The sequence below is a fragment of the Osmerus mordax genome, chromosome 8 (genome assembly GCF_038355195.1).
Source record: "Osmerus mordax isolate fOsmMor3 chromosome 8, fOsmMor3.pri, whole genome shotgun sequence".
In the NCBI taxonomy this organism is placed as follows: Eukaryota; Metazoa; Chordata; class Actinopteri; order Osmeriformes; family Osmeridae; genus Osmerus; species Osmerus mordax.
Genome location: NC_090057.1, coordinates 17,703,024 through 17,726,689, shown reverse-complemented (window position 1 = coordinate 17,726,689; position 23,666 = coordinate 17,703,024). Strand labels below are relative to the sequence as shown.

At 43.6% G+C, this 23,666-nt stretch overlaps 1 protein-coding gene across 3 annotated transcripts; it reads left to right on the top strand.

The window, feature by feature from the left end:
* The first annotated feature begins 166 nt into the window (after positions 1–166).
* mideasa (mitotic deacetylase associated SANT domain protein a) lies at positions 167–23,162 on the top strand. Of its 3 annotated transcripts, none has more exons than XM_067241862.1 (13): positions 167–477; positions 851–2,592; positions 6,664–6,864; positions 7,206–7,551; positions 7,904–7,970; positions 8,212–8,354; positions 8,514–8,617; positions 8,738–8,813; positions 11,855–11,943; positions 12,040–12,183; positions 17,720–17,836; positions 18,026–18,135; positions 22,211–23,162. In XM_067241862.1, exons 2-13 carry the CDS (start codon positions 1,138–1,140, stop codon positions 22,503–22,505), a joined length of 3,147 nt encoding a protein of 1,048 aa, XP_067097963.1. In that variant the 5' UTR covers positions 167–477; positions 851–1,137; the 3' UTR covers positions 22,506–23,162. The 3 variants fall into 3 exon arrangements, with proteins under 3 accessions (XP_067097963.1, XP_067097962.1, XP_067097959.1); XM_067241861.1 differs by having other exon boundaries at positions 18,014–18,135; XM_067241858.1 differs by having other exon boundaries at positions 17,969–18,135.
* The last annotated feature ends 504 nt before the right edge of the window (positions 23,163–23,666 follow it).

Below are 23,666 nucleotides of genomic sequence, written 5' to 3'. Positions count from 1 at the left end.
TCCGCAGCATGTTAGATTTACAAAAGCTCTGAATAGATCAAATCAATTGCTTAATGCAGTAAGTACTGGTGCACACAGCACTCAAATCTGTGATAAGATGTGTCTTTGCTTAAACAAGTCGCACTTTTCATACTTATGACGACATCACTGGTTTATGTACGTGCTGTAAATTGTTGCGAGGACAAGAGTTGTGGACATGTTTTCCTGGAAATGTGCAATGTTACACTTCGCAACATTGTAGTTGTACACATTTTTTTAAACTGGTTTTCGGATCTTACATTTTCGAGGGACCATGCCCTGCGTTCAATGCTCTCAGTGAAAAATGTATTTACTTTAGACTCAGCCGAAGAAAGTTGTCGAAGTATGTCATCTGTTGCGCATGATCTCATTATGGAGTCGCATGCAGTCGACTTTGGCCGATCGAGCAAAGTAGTTTCAAGGAACTCGCTGTCAAATGCACAATGCAACATTGAGATGGTATGTGTTGGCCAAAATACAAATGTTTTTTTCGGGTCACGTGCATGCGCAAACATACACAATAAGCGTTTGAAACCTGTTAAATAAGTATCTAACCTATGCAATGATTCTGTTACCATTTGTCAGGAAGCGTTGTATTCTATGTTTGGCTATAAAGCTGCAGATATAGCGTTACATATGTATATACACTTTGTTAGTTTATTTTGGCTTTTGTGTTCTACAGTTTGAAAACAACATTTATGCTGGAGTAATGTATACATATATTTTTCTTTTACTTTCATTATGATTTCCCTGTTTGTGATGTGTCTCTGCAAAGGCCATGGCGTTAAACATATTGGTGCTTCCATACTAATGTATTTTTATTTTCTCTCAGGGTCCTGTAGACGAATGAGGGTCACAGGAGGATCAAGCATTGCTGCAGACTACAGATCTGACCTCGGGAGGCGGGGTGTGTGGGCCCACCCTGTGCCCTTTCCTGTTGGACTTCCTCCTGAATCTCACTGTTAACACAATTAAACAAAGAAACCAAAATATTCTTGTTCAGACAGGGGCAGTATAGGCTCATAGATTGTATTGGTCTTTCACCTCTTTAATCAACTGATAAAGGCTGAAAAGGCCCCTCTGTCACTTGTTGGTTGGTGGTTGTTTCTTAGTGATATTATGAGTCTTCCTCCTCAGCAGAAGTTGAATACGGACAAGGGTGTCAAACAGAGGGCTACAGCCGTGAAGGAACCCATGCAACATGCAGGGGACGTCTTCTACGGCATGGGCCTTCCTGCTCTGGACTCAACTGACATGGATTCTGGAGGCAGCACAGCTGTCTTCAACCCAGAGAAGGGGCCCCAAGGGCGTGTACACTACCAGTCCACTGCCAAATGGATGCACCAAGACCCTACACAGGCCCCTGGCTGGTCTCAGGAAGCCCCTTTGCAAACCTGGGGCCAAAACTTTGGCTCTTACATTGGAGGGATGAACAACATCAGGACCCAGATGGCATTCCCAAAGGGGGGGCATGATGGTGGAGCTCTGCAGATTGGGGGAGAAAAGCAAGCCCCAGGATCCCTGGAGGTGTACAGAGAGGCTGCCCAGGCCCAGGCAAGAGGTCTGGAGTGGGAGCATGCCAATGCAGCAATGCGCCAAGCCCATCTTCAGGCCTTCCAACAGGGCCATAAGGGTGTGGACGTTCAGGCTCAGCCTCACATGCCTGGGTCCATGCTGCAGCCCTTCCAGCTGGCGTTTGGACCTACGAAGCAGCACCTTCCATCTGCATACTATCAGGTGTACCAGGGCAACAAGGGTATGCCAAACCTAAGTTACAGTGATCCACCTAAAACCCAACACCAAATGCTACAACTTCAGCAACAGATGCAACAGCACCAAATCCAGCAGCAGCAGCAACAACAACAGTTGCAGCAGCAGCATCACCATCAACAACAGCAGCATCAACAGTTACAACACCAAATACAACAGCAACAAATGCAAAAGCAACAGCTGCAGCAAATGCAACAATATCGTCAGCAGCAAATGCAGGAGCAAAGACAACAGGCGCATCAATTGCAGCAACAACAGCAACCACACCATTTACCACAACAGGAAGTACCGCAACCACAGCTTCAGCAAAAACGGCACCAAAACCAACACTTTATGAGTTATCAGTCCCCTGAGAGCTGTCGGTCTAGCACCAGCCCACCCCCTCAGAATGATAACGTCCAGTTACTGGACACCCAGGAGCAGGCAATAGAGACAGAGAACCAGTTTAGTGACTCCTCAGTCACATCTGATTCAATCCCTCAGAAGGTGTCCCCAAACTCTGCAGAGCCCTCTGATGCCCCTCAGGTTCTCCCTCGTCGTTCTCGCCGTCTGTCCAGGGACGGGCTATCCCCACTGGGTGGCCCGCCCACTATGGCCCCCTGTACCCAGGCTTCCAGGGAGCTCCTGGCCCCCCAGAATGGCCAGGTGTCTGGGGGGGGGGAAGGGGTAAATGCTGCGGAGGCACAGGCAGCAGCAGGGGGCGTTATCCAGAGCACACGCAGGAGGAGGAGGGCATCGAAAGAGATCAACCTGGAAACTCTTGCTCAGAAGGCCTCAGAGATGGAGCCTGCCAAAATGGCCAAGGTAAATCCAAAGTCTTTAGTTTTCATGTTTATTTCTAAGAGTAACGTCACCTTGTTGCTGTTATGCTTATGCTAATCGAATCTGACTTGGCTTAAGTACAAATTTTCGGGGAATTTCCGTCATTGATGTTTTTACACAAATAGCATATTTGGCATATTTTTACGTTTTCAAACATTTTTCCTGAAGATTTGTTGGGTCTTTGTGTAGCCATGCAAGTGATTGTGTCACACTTAACCCTGTGCTGCCTTCGGGTCACATGACCCAAAGGTTCATAACGAACCATCGTTGTGTTTACCCAATTTTACGCAATACAAAAACAAATAATTTTCTTAATCTGCAATGTGGGGGGTCTGAGACAGCCCAACGGTTAAAAGAAAATGCTTCACTTTGTTTTTGTATACGGTAAAGTTGTCGCAATACGACAGTGGGTCACAATGACTGATGGGTCAGAATGACCCGAAGATAACACAAGGGTTAAATATGGCAGCTTGCATACAAAGCTCTGTTCCTCTTACACAAGGAAGAACATGGTTTCTATGCAGGATTTCCCCATGATTTATAACGTCTTTTGTGAGGTCTGTTTTCTTGACTTTTTGGTAAGTCAGAGAAGTTTACAGTTTATATAGCAGACTAGTGGTGTTAAGTCAGAGATGTTTACAGTTAGCTAACTAGTGGTTTTAAACGTGTGCATGCATGAGTGGATTTACATGGTCGTACACAGTGAGTTCCCTATTCACTGGAAAGCCAACTGGTGCAACCTGAAAAACAGCTTTTCTATTAGAAAAATCTCACTTTTGGGAGGGTATATCAATTTGCTTTCTTCATTACTTTTTTTGCTAAGAGACAGGAGCTGCCTGACCTTGCGAACCAGGATTTAAGGAAGGTCAAATCTACCCAACACAGTGAACGCATCCATTCAAATCAGTAGTTAGTCTACATATGTAGTTTGCATTCTCTATAACAAAAACACAATAGCAGTATTGCAATACTTCTGGCTTGAGTCCAATAAATACATTGCAATTTCATGTTTGTCCAGTAACAATTCACCTTGGGGAGGGAGGTAAGGAACTGAATTGTGTGCAGAGACAGGCAGTGCTGGGTGCAATGTTGAACAGCTGCATGTCTCCACACCTCCACATTCCTTACAACCTCCCCAACCATTCAGCAGAACTAGGGAGGGGCTGCAGAGGCAGGCTCATACTCCCTGACTACCACAACTGGCTCCTAACAGGCCTACCACTGTTTGTTCACAATCCAGGCCTGAATCACCAGTGCTATGCTGGCCTACTGGAGTAGTTTGAGGGTGAAAGAAACACCTCCCCTTTTCCACTTTCTATTTAGTTGTGTTATATACTTAATTTAAAATAGTGTCAACTTAATCCTGTCCATTTATGCAATATACACCACAATTTGAACACGATTAATACTTTTTCAGAAATGTCTTCAAATGAATACAAAATAAGGAAATTCCTTATTTAGTACTGAGATCCTTTGCAATGACTGAATAAGTTCAACTATATATTTTCCTTATAATTTCCTTTGACAAACCATGTTGTCTCTGGAGCAATTGGACTTTTAAAAAGGCACACACTATCTAAATAAAATAAAAATGCGAAGGTAACAAAAAATAAACACTGAACCAGTTCCTTGAAAGTAAGTTCATATGAAGACAGAGTCTCCAACACTGTGAAATGGAGAAAATTTGGAATCACCAACATTCTTTCTTGAGTTGCCATTATGGCTGGACAAAGTGATTGGGCAAAAGAGAGGCTTTTTATCAGTAATGTGACCAAAAATACAAAGATCATTCGAACCAAGTTTCAGAGTTCCTTTGCAGTGATGGTTGAGATTTATTAACCAATATGCCAGATGAGTATCTCTGTACTGTAACTCTCCAGCAACCAGGCTTTATGGTAGAGTGGCTAGACAGAAGCCATTTCTGACTCAAATACAAATTATAGCCTGCTTGAAGTTAGCCAAACAACACTTAAAGAACTGAGAGCCAGAGGGAAATTATTCTCTGGCAGTTAAAAGACTCTGAGAACAAAATGAAAAAATATCCTGTCTGATTAAAAATGCAGAGAGATACCTGCAAAATCTATGCAAGTCTGGCAAAACCCAGCTACTGCTCATCACCCAAGAACATCGCTATGATGCAGCATGATGGTGGAAACATCCTGCTATGGAAATGTTTACCAGGACAGGGACTAGGCGGCTTGTCAGGATTGAGGGAGTGATATTAACCAAACAGAGAAATCCTTGAAGAAAGCCAGCGCACACACTATCAGGCTAGGGCAAAGATTAAGAATGAGAACAACTTGAAGTTCACAGCCAAAACAATGCTGGATTGCCTTCATCACAAGTTTCAATTTTCAAAAGTGGCCCAGCCAAAGCCTGCACAGGTACCTCATATACAGTTAGGTCCATAAGTATTTGGACATTGACACAATTGTCATCATTTTGGCTCTGTATACCACCACAATGGATTTGAAATGAAACAATCAAGATGTGCTTTAAGTGCAGACGTTCAGCTTTAATTTCAGGGTATTTACATCCAAATCAGGTGAACGGTGTAGGAATTACAATACATTTTATATGTGGCCCCCCCCCTTTTTAAGGGACCAAAAGTAATTGGACAATTGGCTGCTCAGCTGTTCCATGGCCAGGTGTATGTTATTCCCTCATAAAGGGAGTTCGTTATTTAATTGACAAGGAGCAGATAAAAGGTCTAGAGTTCATTTCAAGTATGGTATTTGTGTTTGGAATCTGTTGCTGTCAACTCTCAATATGAAGTCCAAAGAGCTGTCACCATCAGTGAAGCAAGCCATCATTAGGCTGAAACCCAGCGTCTGGTGATGTCTATGGGTTCCAGACTTCAGGCTGTCATTGACTGCAAAGGATTTGCAACCAAGTATTAAAAGTGACAATTTGATTTATGATTATGTTAGTTTGTCCAATTATTTTTGACCCCTTAAAAAGGGGGGGGGGGGGCACATGTAAAATGTATTGTAATTCCTACACCGTTCACCTGATTTGGATGTAAATACCCTGAAATTAAAGCTGAAAGTCTGCACTTAAAGCACATCTTGATTGTTTCATTTCAAATCCATTGTGGTGGTATACAGAGCCAAAATGATGAAAATTGTGTCAATGTCCAAATACTTATGGACCTAACTGTATTGGAGAGCCCTGGAAATTGCAGTTCACCAGTACTCTCCACCCCCATCTGACAGAGCTTGGGATATATTGGATGAGTCAGGTCGGAGTCAGGTGGCTGAGCGGTTAGGGAATCGGGCTAGTAATCAGAAGGTTGCCAGTTCGATTCCCAGCCGTGCCAAATGACGTTGTGTCCTTGGGCAAGGCACTTCACACTACTTGCCTCGGGGGAATGTCCCTGTACTTACTGTAAGTTGCTCGGGATAAGAGTGTCTGCTAAATGACTAAATGTAAATGTAAATATTGGTCTGGTAGGCACATCTCTAACCTTGTGAGACTGCTTGATGACAACCACACAAGAATCCATCTTGACAAGCTACAACATATTTGTTTGTGTCCGAACCACAGTGGTTCGGACCAATCAGTGTCCTATGAGGGACTACTGGCACCTGTGATAGACGGTGACAAACATCCAGTCACTTGCCAAGTATTCTTTGAGTGCCTAGCCTTTTCTAAACAGTTTCCAAGGACAACTTCTCAGATGGATATGTGTAACAGTCTATCGGACGAGTCAGGTTAGCTCATCCCAGCTGAATCTGTAGCTACATTCAAAGTTGTTATTGCTTGGCTTTTATAAAGAGCTTTTACAAAGTACTGAAATAAGTGAATATAACAGAATACTTATGTAAATAAGGTTTCAATTTAAAATGTTTAATGACATTTGAGAATATGTTGTCAGTTTGTGTTTAGATTGCAAAATACATGTGTAAAAAGTGGTGTGTGTGCCTGTGATCATGCAACAACGGTACATCTCTCTATCTCTCCTATCCCCATTCTTTTTCCTCTTCTGTAGCTCATCTTAGTTTGGTCTTTCACCTCACCTTGTGTTTAACTTTATCTCCTTTATGTGTGCAGCAGGAGGATGGTGCCCATGGCCGGCAGCCTGGCATGGTGCCCCTGGTTATCCCCGTCTCTGTACCAGTGGGTCAGACTGATTCCTGGCACCACAGCTGTACGGCCCAGCGGGACCCGTTTCCCCCCCAGCCTGAACAGCCCTCCGTCATTGTGGCTCGTCGTCGCTCACTTAGGAACTCTCTGTCTGATAGCTTCAGTCAGGTGAGCTTGGGAGGTGGGATGAAAAGAGCCACCAGAGCCAGAGCCACCTGCGCTCGCCAGACAAGATTGCAGCAGGACCAGGGAATGACTAATCACCATAGAATAATTAGCTTTTTTCAACAAAACAGTGAGACTTCTTGATGATTGTGATGAAAATTATAGTCATTTTAGCATAGCTTGACTGGTTGATGATGTAAAGCCAGCAGTAAGCAACAGTTTATCACCCTAACTCTACTCACTCTTGCTGCCACTCAACGGTTGTATTTGTTTTGCACATTATGTCTGCTGTCATTCCTGGAATCATTTATAAATTCCCCTGTATCATTGTCTCACTCAACCAGGATGCGGAGAGTGACGCAGGGCAGGACGACGATGGGAAATTGTCCAAGTCCAAACGGCGGCCCCGCCCCGAGCCCCTTTTCATCCCACCTCCCAAACCGGTCACCTTCATTGCCCCTTCCGTCTACTCCAGCATAACCCCCTACCAGAGCCACCTGCGCTCGCCAATTTGTATGCTGGAACACCCTTTCGTTCTTCCCCCCTACACCCCGCCACCTATCCTCTCCCCCGTGCGCGATGGCTCAGGACTCTACTTCTCCACCTTTCTGTCCTCAATCGCTGCTGGCAACCAGAGCCTGCCCCCACCACCCCCTCCCAAGTCAACCTCACGCAGTCTTCTGCGTTCTTGTAAGTTTCCTGACCAAAGTATTATATTGAGGCTAAATCCATTTATGAATTGCCACGCTACTCTTTTTTCACAATATATCATTCTCCTCGGCTTCTGTCTTTCTGTACAAGTTATCTGTATGTTATGTCTGCGTTTGAGATCTTATCACACCGTGTTCCATCAGTGTGGGGTTTTAACTGTTTTTTTTCTGGTTGCATACTGTCCTTATAAAGTAGTCAGCCCCCCAAAATATTTAACGATTCCTTAATCTTCAGGGTGTAAATGTTCCTGCTTTTGTTATTTCCTAGTATTTGGCTTGCTGGACTTGCCAGACGAGGTCCTAAAGAAGTCTGTGTCCATTGTGTTTTCCAGGCAGCTCAGACATCACGCCTCCAGTCCTACCTTTGATTACCGACCCCACACCTGTCAGCTTTGAGCCGTGAGTGTTAGAAACCAATCTTGTGGTGCTGGAAAGCTTTCTCGACATCATGATCAGTGCCCTCATACACACTACAAATAGTAGCATGAACACCTACACACGTAACATGTTGAATTGTAAAAGTAGAAGACACCAGGGAAGTATTGCGGTTTCTATAATGTCTGTACCTCAGACTCTCTTGTTCTCTTCATTCCTTGTTGCCCTTCCTACCTGCTCTCTGTGTTTCTGTGTGTAACTCCAGGCGTATTAACATTGGACTGCAGTACCAAGCAGAGGTTCCAGAGCTGTGTGAGCGCTGCCTCCCCCAGATGGACCAGCCCAAGGCTGACCTGGTCTGGGTTCCCATGGAGAAGCTTCACACCAAACACGTGGAGCAGCACAGATGTAAACACATCTCAGAAATCATGGGACATGGAGTTTCAACGCTCATAAAGTTTTGACCTCTTCCTGCTCTTCTATCTTTCCCCCACACCCTTTTTTGGTGTTCCTGTCATACTTCCTGACCAGCAGTTTAACATTGCCCTGCTCACTTTCCCCCTCTAGTGGACGATTGGATGAACTTGGCATGTTCAAGTGTTTTCTACGGTGGAGGCACAAACCAGGAACTAGCACTACACTGTCTGCACGAATGTGGTGGAGACGTCCTTGTAAGTACAGTCGCTCACCCTCGACCGACTGACATGGCGACTGATGTTGATGTCACCTGTGTAACATGATAGCTTGACTGTTGTAACGGATGAGCTCCCGATGATGAACTGTTTCCCCAGGAGGCACTGGCTCTCTTGCTCTTCAAAGAACCTGTTTTCTCTGAAGGCCATCACCTGGCTGACTATCACTACTCAGGTAGAGAAACTCTGTTTTTAAGTGTGGAACATGTGTATTAGGAACAAGGAAGCTATCTGAAAGGGGAGATGCTGTGTCAGTTACACATTTACAAAAACAGTTCAGGCTACATCATTACGACCCACATCTTTCCATTTCTGTCTCTCTCTGTCCCCATCTCTTGTTCTCTCTGTACAGTGCATCTGGAAAGTATTCACAGCGCTTTACTTTTTCCACTTTTAGTTGTTACAGCATTATTCTAAAATTGATTCAATTAATTTTTCCCCTGAACATTCTACACACAATACCCCATAATAAAAGTGAAAAAAGTTAGTTTACAGTTTTTCACAATTGTTAACACACGTTTCTCAAAACAATAACAGCTTTCTCAAAACTGCACACACAAAACTGAAAACCTCACACACAAAATGCTAAACCTGACACTCCCTTTGCAAGATGACTCTTTGCCTTCAAATCTCTTACCTGTTCACAAAATGGAACTTGTGTTCTCATTTGGTACACACAGCCATATTTTCAAATGACACACACATACCATTCATAACAGTATACACGACTAAGCATTTACTGCACACTACCAAGCATTCACAGCACACTGTAGGGCAAAATTGAAAACACAATTCTAGAAATGGAACACACCATATGAATGACAATGACTCTGGAGATGAGCCATTTCTCCTTTTGTAAAATGTCTCAGTGTAGGCCTACTTTTTTCATAGTCAAACATAAAACAGCACACATATGCAGCAAAAAAAGTTTTATTTCTGAACAGTACAGTACTGTCAACGGGCCTGCTCAACCCATTGCAGCACACAAAGTGATGTTCCCACCACGCTTGCCGGGGACTCCAACAATGGCGCGCTGGCCAATGACATTTCTGCCCCGGCGCCTCCTCTTCACCAAGTTGAAGATTGAGATTTGATGAGATTGTGATGAGGCAGAGATTTGGTTGGACCCTCTGGCCAGCCTCCCTCATGCTTAAACCATGGTTGAGCCCATGGTCAACCACGGTGGCCCGAATCTCATTAGAGATCACCGTTCTCCTTCTTCTTTCTCCTCCTCCTCTTTCTTCTTCTCCTCTTCCTCCTCATCCTCCTTCTTATTGTCGTCCTCTTCTTCCTCCTTGTCATCCTCTCCCCCCTCTTCCTTGTCCTCTTCCTTGTCCTCCTCTTCCTCCTCTCACTCTTACCCCTCTCCTTCTCTGGTTGTTGATATGTTCTAAGTTTTCCATTGTTCACTAAACAAAACAGAGGCTCAAGGCCCTTTATATGTTTCAGTCCTGATCACAAATTGCTCACCAGACCTGAGTGTTTAGAGATTTGAATATTTGTGTGTTGTAGGTTGATGCTTTGAGACTTTACTTGAGAAGTGTGTGCAACAACTGAACATTGTGTGTAGTGTTTTGACAACAAGGTGATGTGTAATGCAGATAAGGGAGTGTGATGTAGTGCCAAATTGGGTCGAGCAATTGGTACATGAAGTTAAGGTTGTGAAATTTGTGCAAAATTTTTGCTTTTTGTGTGTTAACAATTGTGAAAAACTGTAATATTTGTAATAGATTTGCAAAAATTAAGAACGAAAATATAACATGCACATAAGTATTCACAGCCTTTGCTCAATACTTTGTTGAAGCACCTTGGCAGTGATTACTGCCTCAAATCTTTTTGAGTATGATGCTAGAAGCTTGGCACACCTATTTTTGGGCAGTTTCTCCCATTCTTCTTTGCAGGACCTCAAGCTCCATCAGGTTGGATGGGGAGCATCTCTGCACAGACATTTTCAGATCTCTCCAGAGATGTTCAAGTCTGGGCTGTGGCTGGGCCACTCCTTTGTCATCTTGGCTGTGTGCTTAGGGTTGTTGTCCTGTTGGAAGATGAACCTTCGCCCCAGTCTGAGGTCAAAAGCGCTCTGGAGCAGGTTTTCATCAAGGATGTCTCTGTACATTGCTGCATTCATCTTTCCCTCTATCCTGACTCCAGTTCTTGCCGCTAAAAATCATCCCCACAACATGATGCTGCCACCACCATGTTTCGCTGTAGGGATGGTATTGGCCAGGTGATGAGTGGTGCCTGGTTTCCTCCAGACATGATGCTTGGCATTCAGGCCAAAGAGTTCAATATTTGTTTCATCAGACCAGATAATTTAGTTTTTTCATGGTCTGAGCGTCCTTCAGGTGCCTTTTGGCAAACTCCAGATGGGCTGTCATGTGCCTTTTACTGAGGAGTGGCTTCCGTCTGGCCACTCTGCCATACAGGCCTGATTGGTGGAGTGCTGCAGAGATGTCGTTGTCCTTCTGGAAGGTTCTCTTGTCTTTACAGAGCAACGCTGGAGCTCTGTCAGAGTGACCAGTGGGTTCTTGGTCACCTCCAAGAACCCCCGATCACTCAGTTTGGCCGAGCAGCCAACTCCTGGAAGAATCCTGGTGGTTCTGAACTTCTTCCATTTACGGATGATGGAGGCCACTGTGCTCATTGGGACCTTCAATGCTGCAGAACATTTTCTATACCCTTCCCTAGATCTGTGACTCGATTCAATCCTGACTCGGAGGTCTACACACAATTCCTTGGACTTCATGGCTTGGTTTGTGCTCTGACATGCACTGTCAACTGTGGGACCTTATATAGAAAGGTGTGTGCCTTTCCAAATAATGTCCAATCATCTGAAGTAACCACAAGTGGACTCCAATCAAGTTGTAGAAACATCTCAAGGATGATCAGTGGAAACAGGCTCAATTTTGAGTGTCAAGGCAAAGGCTGTGAGTACTTATGTACATCCTATTTTTAATAGATTTGCTCAAATAAAAAAATAAAAAATTGAGGAAAAATCAGAATTTTATCCACTTTGGAATACGGCTCTAACATAACACCATGTGGAAAAAGTGAAGCGCTGTGAATACTTTCCAGAAGCACTGTATGTCTCTTTCTCTCTGTGCCTCAGAGTGTTTTACTCACTCACTCATTCACTGACTAACTCTCACAAACACACACTCAGACACCCGTAATGTGATTTAATTATAGAGTGTACTGTGACTCATGTACCCTCAGGGTCAGATAGTTGGACCCCAGCAGAGAAGCGCTACTTCAACAAAGGGATATCTGCCTACAGGAAGGACTTCTTCATGGTGCAGAAACTGGTACGCCCATATAATAGCCACATGTATTGCACCAGGCAGCCTGGATAAACTCTTTGGAGAGCAGTATGAGGTAACTAAGCTTGTGTGTATTTACAGGTGCAGACAAAAAGCGTGACACAATGTGTGGAGTTCTACTACACTTTTAAGAAGCAGGTGAAGATTGGCCGCAACGGAAGTCTGACCTACGGCCCCCCTGAATCCCCAGCAGAAAAGCTCACAGAGGCAACTGTGGATGTCAAGGTAATTGGTTCAATAATGTTTTTAACCTTTTTCATGCTTTTTATTTCAAAAAGCTAAGATGGTAAGAAATTCTATTTGTTCTTTTATTCAGTATGTTTAATAAAAAAAAGATATAAAAAATATAGCTGCGGACAGCAATGGCGGGTTCCTCTTCAACATTGCAAACTTTTGCAAAATTGATATGATAACATGTATTTCATGTACACAACATTTCAAGACAATTGGAGCAATGGCTGATTTTAAGTAATTTTTTTAAATGATTCACAAATAGTCACTGTAGAGAAAAACCCATGCTGCCAACATTATGGGTTCTTGTGACTTTTTTGTTCCCCATGAGCAATAACGCATGCATACCAACTTTCAGACCTCTTAGCTTGATGGGGTCAAAATTCCACCCTTTTGAAAGTGACAACTTTGAAGCGTGTTCTGTATGGCCACCTGTGCTCTGGTCAGGCCCATCGTGCAGAGATCCATTCTTTAAAAGCTTTGACTCAGGACTGGGAATGACATCACACCCATAGATATATATAAAGGCTAGATGTCTTACGGCGGAGTCTAGTACGTCCGGACATGGCGGCCATCTTGCTACAGTCAACTCGCTCACCCATAACATTGTGTTGGTGCTACATGTACTTTTTAAATAACCATAACTTGCTCAATTTTCAACCAATTTTTAAACGGTTTGGTTTGTTATCAACGTCAGAGATGTAGGTATGCCACTGCATACTTATGAACAATTATGTTTGTTTTTTTATATAGAATAGAAGTATGCAGTGGCATAACGATATAATCTCTGATGTTGATAACAAACCAAACCATTTAAAAATCGGCACTTCACCCTACTTGCCTCTGGGGGAATGTCCCTGTACTTACTGTAAGTCGCTCTGGATAAGAGCGTCTGCTAAATGACTAAATGTAAATGTAAATGTACATGTAGCACCAACACAATGTTATGGGTGAGCAAGTTGACTGTAGCAAGATGGCCGCCATGTGCGGACGTTCGACTCCGTTGACAGTAACAGACTTTTCAAGAGGCAGAACCCCCGCAAAGCAGCTGGGCCGGACTCTGTCTCTCCAGCCACCCTCAAGCACTGCGCTGACCAGCTGTCTCCGGTGTTTACCCACATCTTTAACACCTCCCTTGAGACATGCCATGTGCCAGCCTGTCTCAAGTCCTCCACCATCATCCCTGTGCCCAAAAAGCCAAGGCCAACAGGACATAATGACTACAGACCCGTCGCCCTGACCTCTGTGGTAATGAAGTCTTTCGAGCGCCTGGTGCTGGCACACCTTAAATCCATCACTGACCCTCTACTGGACCCCCTGCAGTTTGCCTACAGAGCCAACAGGTCTGTGGACGATGCAGTTAACATGGCCCTCCACTTCACCCTACAGCACCTGGACTCCCCAGCATCCTATGCCAGGATCCTGTTTGTGGACTTCAGCTCTGCCTTCAACACCATCATCCCCGCCCTGCTTCAGGACAAGCTCTCCCAGCTGAACGTGCCTGATTCCACCTGCAGGTGGATCACAGACTTCCTGTCTGACAGGAAGCAGTGCGTTAAGCTGGGAACACAAGTCTCTGACTCCCGGTCCATCAGCACCGGATCACCTCAGGGCTGCGTCCTTTCTCCTCTGCTCTTCTCCCTGTACACCAACAGTTGCACCTCCAGTCATCCGTCCGTCAAACTCCTGAAGTTTGCGGACGACACCACCCTTATTGGGCTCATCTCTGGTGGAGACGAGTCTGATTATAGGTGGGAAGCGGCCAACCTGGTGACCTGGTGCAGCCAGAACAACTTAGAGCTCAATGCTCTTAAGACAGTGGAGATGGTTGTGGACTTCAGGAGGAACACAGCCCCACTCACCCCCATCACCCTGTGTGACTCCCCAGTCAACACTGTGGAGTCCTTCCGCTTCCTGGGCACTATCCTCTCCCAGGACCTCAAGTGGGAACTGAACATCAGCTCCCTCATCAAGAAAGCACAACAGAGGATGTACTTCCTTCGGCAGCTGAAGAAGTTCAACCTGCCAAAGACAATGATGGTGCACTTCTACTCAGCCATCATTGAGTCCATCCTCACCTCCTCCATCACCGTCTGGTACGCTGCTGCCACTGCCAAGGACAAGAGCAGACTGCAGCGTATCATCCGTACTGCTGAGAAGGTGATTGGCTGCAATCTGCCTACCCTCGAGGACCTGCACACCTCGAGGACCCTGAGGCGAGCGAGGAAGATTGTGGCCGACTCCTCCCACCCTGGACACTCCCTGTTTCAGTCACTCCCCTCCGGCAGAAGGCTGCGGTCTATCAGGACCAATACCTCACGCCACAAAAACAGTTTCTTCCCTTCCGCTGTTGGCCTCTTCAACAAGGCCAAGGGACCACACTGACTCAAATGACTTATTGCTTAAAACACACTGCTTTTGCACTGCACCACAACATGGTATCTTGTACATTTGTATTTTTTGTAATATTTGTATTTTTGTATTTTTATATTGTAATTTACGGCAACTTATATTTATCCCACTTAGTACTGCTAGTTTATGTACCCTTAGTATAGTTAGTCCACATATTTAAATTTTAGGTATATGTTTATTGTATGCACCTTCCTGCCAAAGCAAATTCCTTGTCTGTGCAAACTTTCATGGCGAATAAATCCCTTTCTGATTCTGATTCGGGGTTGGCCGGCAACGCGGACGAGACATCTAGCCTTTATATATATCTATGATCACACCTGTGTTCAGGGTTGCCAGGTCCGTCAAAAATATCCAGCCCAACGAGTGCTCAAACTAATCCAATATTTTTTGGGTGTACAACGGAGGAGTTACCACATTTATCCAATAGTTCAAATGTCAAAATGACTTGTGGCTTAATATTTTCCTGGTTTTCTGCTATTTCTGCCACCGAACAGAGACACAGAGAAGTGTGTAGAGGTTATGAACTATTACTGCTCGCTCTGCCCACACACTTTCCATTGACTTAAATGTCTGTTAAATGTCAAATCCAACTATAAATAAGTGTTCCAATCAAATCAGATTTTGTTTTTTAAACCTAGAGGTTTAAAAGGCTACCTCTGCCTAAACTGACCTGCACCAACTCATAGCACAGCATAGAGTTTCAACATCCACATTTAGTCTCTATTTTTTACTCTACTCTTAATGCATGACTATGTTTCACTTATGGTCTGCACCTCTCTGTCACCAACTGTCTCTGGAGTGGGGGGTGCGGGCTTAATATCCAACAAATTACACCCCTGAACTTTTAAAACAGATCTATTGGCCTACTACAATTGTAAATATCCTATGGCTTATTCTCCAATTGGGCCTTGATACAATGCCATCTAATATTTTCTGCACATTCTGCCAACACCAGTTACAATCAACCCTTCACCATTGCATGGTGCCATTCATTCTTCACAGATTACACCCATCAAGTCAAAGTGAATAGTAACTGGTCCAACTCCATGTCCAAGCCCATGGTATCTGTTGAGGAATACAGTCATCACACTTGGGGGAGTCAGGTGGCTGAGCGGTTAAGGACTCGGACTAGTAATCTGAAGGTTGCCAGTTCGATTCCCAGCCGTGCAAAATTACATTGTGTCCTTGGGCAAAGCACTTCACCCTACTTGCCTCGGGGAGAATGTCCCTGTACTTACTGTAAGTCGCTCTGGATAAGAGTTTCTGCTAAATGACTAAATGTAAATGTAAAATGTAATGTAATATAAACAGTTTTGACTGTGAAATGCAGTGGCATTACTTGAACTTGAATCCAAATGTCTTGACCTGATGGAGACCCATGCAAAGTCACTCAAAACGCGGGTTTGATTCCAGGCTCTGGCAAGAGTATTTAGCTCAACTGATCAATATATACACATCTGACCAAAGACCAGGGTCCTGTACTACGAATCTAAATTTGGCGATAACGAGGTAACTTCAGGTTCAACCCAGGGTTTTCTGTATCACAACGGTGGATCACTTGTTACCGGGGTAGATCGCCATGGTAACACATGCTGAACGCCTAACCTCGTCGGGAGCAGGTTAAGTTGGAGATCAGAGATCAACCGGTATAAAAGCCCCGCCCACTAACTCATTCTTGAGGATAATGGCGTCACCGTTCATAGAAGATCCTGTGGAACTTGGTGCGCAGATAGTGAGAGGTGCGCTCAGAAGAGCCAGAATATTTAGAGACCGACAAATCCCTTTGGCATTCCCTGATGAGTATCTTTATGAAAGATATAGATTCTCAGCTGAGGTAATTACATATCTTTGCCAGCTTCTTGAGCAGTATGTTGCCAATGCGACACATCAAAGCCGTGCGCTCACAGTCCCACAGACTGTTTGCATAGCGTTGCGTTATTTCGCTACGGGTACTTTATGCAGTGTCATGTTGATATGTTATTCCTATTCACTGGGGTGTCTTCCCTTAACCCCTTATGTTGTCCTTGGGTTGCTTTGACACATTTTCTAATTATTTCCATATCAGAAATTTGGGTTCCCTTCAACCAAAACATTTCAAACCAAAAAGAACAATGTGTATGGTACCGTGCAATGATCTTCACAAGTTATATTAATGATCATTTCACTACTTTATTGAATTTGGATGTTTCATTCACTTTTATAGCATTTTTCAAAAATAATAAATAGGACATTGAAAGAAAGAAATTGTGAAAACCCCCACAAAAGACTCAAAAGGCACAACAAAAAGGTATAAAAAGACCAAAACGTAGAAAAAAGTTTAACAAATACATCCTCATGTGTTCTCCCTTTCCTAGGAACACAGAAAAAGAATGTCAGTGTAACTAAGTTTAGTGTCATTCATTCAGTGATCATTCATTCACTATCTCTTCTCATATTCCAGTTTTTCTACATCCAGCCTTGTTTTTTTTCATTAAAAGCCTCTTGTACTCTATATCGAGCCTCGTATATTCTATATCGAGCCTCTTATACTCTATATCGAGCTCCAGGGTTCTTTTATACAGGCCCCTCACATTGTCTGCTACAACCTGAAACAGATAAAGAACATTGTCCCTTTGCAAGGCACACTTGGAGAAAGTTGAATGTGTCCATTTGACTACTGTGTTTCAAGGTCCATTGCTTAGGTAGTAACCTGTCACTCTTGTGACAATTATTATTTAAACTAAATGTACACTAAATGTTTGGAGTAGTAAGGTTCGTCTACTGAGCAGAATTTGGGAATTAAAGATCACAGCACACAGAGGTAGATTTTAGAAAAGGTAAATCCCTGGCCTGTATTTTCTCTTAAATAAAATAATAAATGGCAAGTACATAAAGCACTTTGCAAACAATTTGAGATCAACACAATGATAGTGCGAGTCAGGTGGCTGAGCGGTTAGAGAATCGGGCTAGTAATCAGAAGGTCGCTGGTTCGGTTTCCTCCTACCGGAGGAACCCTAATAATAAGAATAAGAATACTAACAAATACAATAGGTTTCCTCCTACCGGAGGAACCCTAATGATAATAGGCTTTCTCATACCGGAGAAACCCTAATAATAATGTTTTTAATTAATGTTCCAGAGCTCTCAGCATCCCATGCTGACTCATCAAGAGGGGGACAGCAGGAAGTGGGAAGGGTCATGTGAGCAGAGTCAAGATGGCACAGTAGTTTCTGACACACTACAGGCCCATGAGAACGTAAGTCATTTTTATTACCACTTATTACTTTCCCAGTTTTGTCTTTAATTTATGTTCTGCATAAAGACCTTCAACAGTTGTGGAATTTACTGTAGCAAGCACAACGGTTGGTGAACAACACTTTTTATTTAGACTGGAATGGTGGTAGTGCTCAAAGAGAGGGGTTTGGTGAATAAGGTCTCTTCCCAGTCCCCTCCTCCCTGCAAACCGCGGCCAGAGTCTGCAGGAAAGAAGAGACGAGCACCCCCAAAACCTCCACAGGAACCGGAGGGCGTGTTTCCCTGCAAGAAGTGTACCAGGTATGTGTGCATGTTTGTGCCTTATTTGTCCACTGGCCACATGACTACAAACAGGATGTATGAATCTCACAGTGCTACATAACCACTAGCATGCCTAGCTAACCTTAACTTTTATTTTACTCAAGGCTGCAGGCAAAAGTCTAACACATTTACATATACAGTTAGGTCCATAAGTATTTGGACATTGACACAATTGTCATCATTTTCGCTCTGTATACCACCACAATGGATTTGAAATGAAACAATCAAGATGTGCTTTAAGTGCAGACTTTCAGCTTTAATTTCGGGGTATTTACATCCAAATCAGGTGAACGGTGTAGGAATTACAATACATTTTATATGTGCCCCCCCCCTTTTTAAGGGACCAAAAGTAATTGGACAATTGGCTGCTCAGCTGTTCCATGGCCAGGTGTATGTTATTCCCTCATAAAGGGAGTTCGTTATTTCATTGACAAGGAGCAGATAAAAGGTCTAGAGTTCATTTCAAGTATGGTATTTGTGTTTGGAATCTGTTGCTGTCAACTCTCAATATGAAGTCCAAAGAGCTGTCACCATCAGTGAAGCAAGCCATCGTTAGGCTGAAAAATCAAAACAAACCTATCAGAGAGATAGCAAAAACATTAGGTGTGGCCAAATCAACTGTTTGGTACATTCTTAAAAAGAAAGAACGCACTGGTGAGCTCAGCAACACCAAAAGACCCGGAAGACCACGGAAAACAACTGTGGTGGATGACAGAAGAATTCTTTCCCTGGTGAAGAAAAACCCCTTCACAACAGTTGGCCAGATCAAGAACACTCTCCAGGAGGTAGGCCTATCTGTGTCAAAGTCAACAATTAAGAGAAGACTTCACCAGAGTAAATACAGAGGGTTCACCACAAGATGTAAACCATTGGTGAGTCTCAAAAACAGGAAGACCAGATTAGAGTTTGCCAAAAAACATCTAAAAGAGCCTGTACAGTTCTGGAACAACATCCTATGGACAGATGAGACCAAGATCAACTTGTACCAGAATGATGGGAAGAGAAGAGAATGGAGAAGGGAAGGAACTGCTCATGATCCAAAGCATACCACCTCATCAGTGAAGCATGGTGGAGGTAGTGTTATGGCGTGGGCATGTATGGCTGCCAATGGAACTGGTTCCCTTGTATTTATCGATGATGTGACTGCTGACAAAAGCAGTAGGATGAATTCTGAAGTGTTTCGGGCAATATTATCTGCTCAGATTCAGCCAAATGCTTCAGAACTCATAGGACGGCGCTTCACAGTGCAGATGGACAATGACCCGAAGCATACTGCGAAAGCAACCAAAGAGTTTTTTAAGGCAAAGAAGTGTAATGTTCTGCAATGGCCAAGTCAATCACCTGACCTAAATCCAATTGAGCATGCATTTCACTTGCTAAAGACAAAACTGAAGGGAAATGCCCCAAGAACAAGCAGGAACTGAAGACAGTTGCAGTAGAGGCCTGGCAGAGCATCACCAGGGACGAAACCCAGCGTCTGGTGATGTCTATGGGTTCCAGACTTCAGGCTGTCATTGACTTGATTGAAATAACATGAACCTCAAAAGTGCAAGAGTGTACCTGTAGGAAAGCAAGCAACAGTAATATAATTTACAGCGAGAACAAGTAGTTAACTCAGTTACAACTAGCCAACAAGTTACAACTAACCAACAAGTGCAACAAGACCCTCAGCAAGTGCCATTGTGTTCCTGGAGGAAATAAACTAACATCGGAACTAGAGGCGGTCCGATATTATCGTCCAATATTTGGCATTTTCCAAACTATAGGTATCGGCATTTATAATGGCCGATAAATGAATTTAATAGTTTTTTTTCAAATGACTAAGTTTCATATCTTAACTTTGTATTTTTATACATTTTATTTATCAGAAACTGCATTAACATATTATTTTAGTTAGGTAATACTAACAGGAGTCAGAGGCTGAGCAGTTAGGGAATCGGGCTATTAATTAGAAGGTTGCTGGTTCGATTCCCGGCCATGTCAAATGACGTTGTGTCCTTGGGAAGACACTTAACCCTACTTGCCTCGTGGAATGTCCCTGTACTTAGTCGCTCTGGATAACAACTTCTGCTAAAAGTGACTAAATGTAAACTACAAATAACTACTGTTAGGGAAATCAGTTTGTTTTGTTATGCGTTTCTGGATTTAAAATTTTTTTTTTTACATCAGCCGATATCGAATTTTTAAATCACCAAATATTTGTATCGGTATCGGCCTTAAAAATCCTTTATCGGTCGGGCTCTAATCGGAACCAACAAATCTTTCTTAAGTACCGTTTTACTCCCGAAACAAGTGCGTCTTTAGCCTTTTCTTGAAGGTGGGGAGACAGTCAGTATCTCTGATGGAGGTGGGGAAATTATTCCACCATTGGGGGGCCAGATAGGAGAAGAGCTTGGTTTGGGAGCGGGCGCTCTTGAGAGGTGGGGACCACCAGACGGTTGTCAAAAGAAGACCATAGGTGGCGGGTGGGGGTGTAAGACTGGAGGAGAGACTGGATGTAGGCAGGTGCAGTCCCATTCACCGCTCGGAAGGTCAGTACCAGGGTCTTGAATCTGATACGAGCTGTGATTGGTAGCCAGTGAAGGGAGATGACGAGCAGGGTGACGGGAGCGTCTGGGTAGGTTGAAGACCAGGCGGGTTGCTGCATTCTGAATCCTCTGGAGAGGGTGGGTTGCGAATGCAGGGAGACCGGCGAGAAGCGAGTTGCAGTAGTCCAACTTGGAGAGGACAAGTGCTTGGACTACCAGCTGGGTGGAATGCTCAAACGGGTATCTGCTGATATTCCGGATGTTGTAGAGGGTGAATCTACATGACCAGGAGACTGCGGCAATGTGTGCCGTGAGGGAGAGCTTGTCACACATGGTAACCCCGAGGTTCCTGGCAGAGGATGAAGGGGTCACAGATCCAAGGGTGATTGAGAGATCGTGGGAGATGGAGGGTTTGGCTGGGATGATGAGAAGTTCTGTTTTGGCGAGGTTCAGCTGGAGGTGGTGCTTGCAAAGCCGCAGTCTTTGCGATATCTCAAGCCACAGTCTTTGCAGTTTCACCATATAAATGATACAAGCCGCAGTCTTTGCAGGAATACAAAACACACCAGCCGCAGTCTTTGGGTATCTTCAGCCGCAGTCTTTGCGGTGTCTCGAGCCGCAGTTTTTGTGGTTGCCTGATATAAATAACATGTAACTCAACAAAATAAATAAAATGTAACACAATCAATAAAAGCAGTAGTACAAGTCAAAACACAAGCCGCAATCTTTGCGGGAATCCCCCCCCCCCCCCCCCCAACAAAAAGAATCAATAAAAATAATAATATAACTAATAAAAGTAGTCAAACCCTTAAATAGACATAAAATGTGTTAAATGCTTTGGTAAAAAGATAGGTTTTAAGTGTAGGCCTACAATCTTGTCCCTGACATGCATGGACAGCTCTTTTGTCTTGGCCATGGTGGAGAGTTTGGAATCTTTTATACAGGTAAATGTGCTCCTAATCTCAGCTCGTTACCTGTATCAAAGACACTTGGGAGACAGAAATATTTCTGATTGAGAGGGGGTCAAATACTTATTTCACTCATTAAGATGCAAATCATTTTATAACAATTTTGACATGCGTTTTTCTGGATTTTGTTGTTGTTATTCTGTCTCTCACTGTTCAAATAAACCTACCATTCAAATTATAGACTGATCATTTCTTTGTCAGTGGGCAAACGTACAAAATCAGCAGGAGATAAAGTATTTTTTTCCTCATTGTATGTGTTAATCAGGTACATAGGTTTCATTATACATGGGACATGTCCCAACCACTTTTTGAAAACGGCAAACCTGTTCCCCCCCACTTTTTATTTATAAAATTACATTTTATGGCTGCATCCAAAAAGCTGTCCCACTCACATTTGAAAACAAAATGTACACCTAGTATTAATGCACAGTATTGATATTTGATCGTGTGGAGCCTTTCTTGGAGCATAACTTATTAAAGATGGTCAAATGTACAGAAATATGTGTCATTGTTGTCCTTTTTATCATGATTTATATTTTGTTCTTTGGGGCCATCCAGGGTGTTCTACAAGGTGAAGAGCCGCAGCGCCCACATGAAGAGCCACGCGGAGCAGGAGAAGAAGGCTGCCGCCCTGCGCCTGAAAGAGGAGGAGGAGGCCAGAGTGAGGGTGGCTACGGAGGAGGCCAGGATGAGGGAGGCCACAGATGAGGCCAGGGTGAGGGAGGCTATGCTGAGGGAGGCTGCAGAGGAGGGACAGACAAGAGGCGGAGTTAGAGAGGCAGAAAGGCCAGAGGCCAGCAGCCGCGAGGAGTCTTCAGAGGCTGAAGATGAAGATGATGAGGACTGGCACTGAAAAAACAAGGAGAGGTGAGCGTGAAAGAAAGAGAAAACAGCCGGATATAACAAAGGGAAAACATGGGCAAAAACAGGACCAGTTTCAAAGCGAAATCTCACTCACAGAAAAGAACAAGATTCTTAGAGGACATGAAATGGAGAAATGCCTCTCTGTACTCTTCCACACTCCACATTTATAGATCCTGTTTTATCGGTTTACTTCCAATAGGAATATATTTTTGTAAATGCACTTGCATGCTTTGCTATCACTGTATCACTTATTTAATTGAATATCTATGAAATGTGTGGACATCCCTAAAATAGTTGCTCTTTGTAATTGTCAATATAATTTTTTTATGGATACTTTGCAATAATATGATGATTAAAGCAATTTTCTCTTTTGTACTGGTAGACCCTTTTCTAAAAGTGTGGATTGAATATGATCTTAATAAATTCTTCCGGGTTTTTGTTTTTAAGAGAATATTATGGTGAAAGGTTGTCTAACTCAAAGGTTAAATTGCACATTTGTATTACAATTAAGGGACCTTTAAAATGTTGTTTCTGTATGAGAATGTCATATAAAGTCATATATAAAACTGCAATCCAATGATTCTGAACACGCTAATCATGTGAACAGCCATTTAATTGTGAAACATTTATTAAAACGTTTACTCACTCTGTGTTGTTTTCTGTAGAGTTGTAGCTTATGCTTATGTCACCGTTTAGGACTTGCATCAAGGTGTCTTTGTTGACAGGATGACCAGATGAGAGCTGTTGCTCCAATCCTCCAGGAGATGGAGGTAGTGATGCAATGTTAAGCACATGGCCTGTTCCTAGTCCAACCCGACAATAGATGATGGACTACTACACAACCAACAGGAAATATATACTGACTTCTTCCTTTTGATAGGTGAGCATCTGATGTAGTTTCCATTGTAGCAGCTAATGGTTTCTAAGTTTTGGCTCACAATACAGCCACTGAACTGTAACATTTACATTTTTTATTATATATTTTTTTGTGTGTGTGTGTTTTCTCTCCAGGAAGATGTCCCAGTGTATAGTGGCTATGAGTCAATAAAGTGCCGTGGCCAGAGGCTTGGTGGTGCTGGATCCAGCCAGAAGGACAGGCCGGAGGGGTGCCTGGCCCGGGTCCACGCTGCAGATGAAGACTGGCTCTGAT

Bases quoted from the DNA above. Each gene is read 5' to 3' on its own strand.
- mideasa (XM_067241858.1), top strand. From the start codon at position 1,138: ATGAGTCTTCCTCCTCAGCAGAAGTTGAATACGGACAAGGGTGTCAAA. The intron at 8,814-11,854 runs GTAGAGAAACTC...ATGTACCCTCAG, and splicing joins GGCTGACTATCACTACTCAG to GGTCAGATAGTTGGACCCCA. The intron at 18,136-22,210 runs GTATGTGTGCAT...GGGGCCATCCAG, and splicing joins CCCTGCAAGAAGTGTACCAG to GGTGTTCTACAAGGTGAAGA.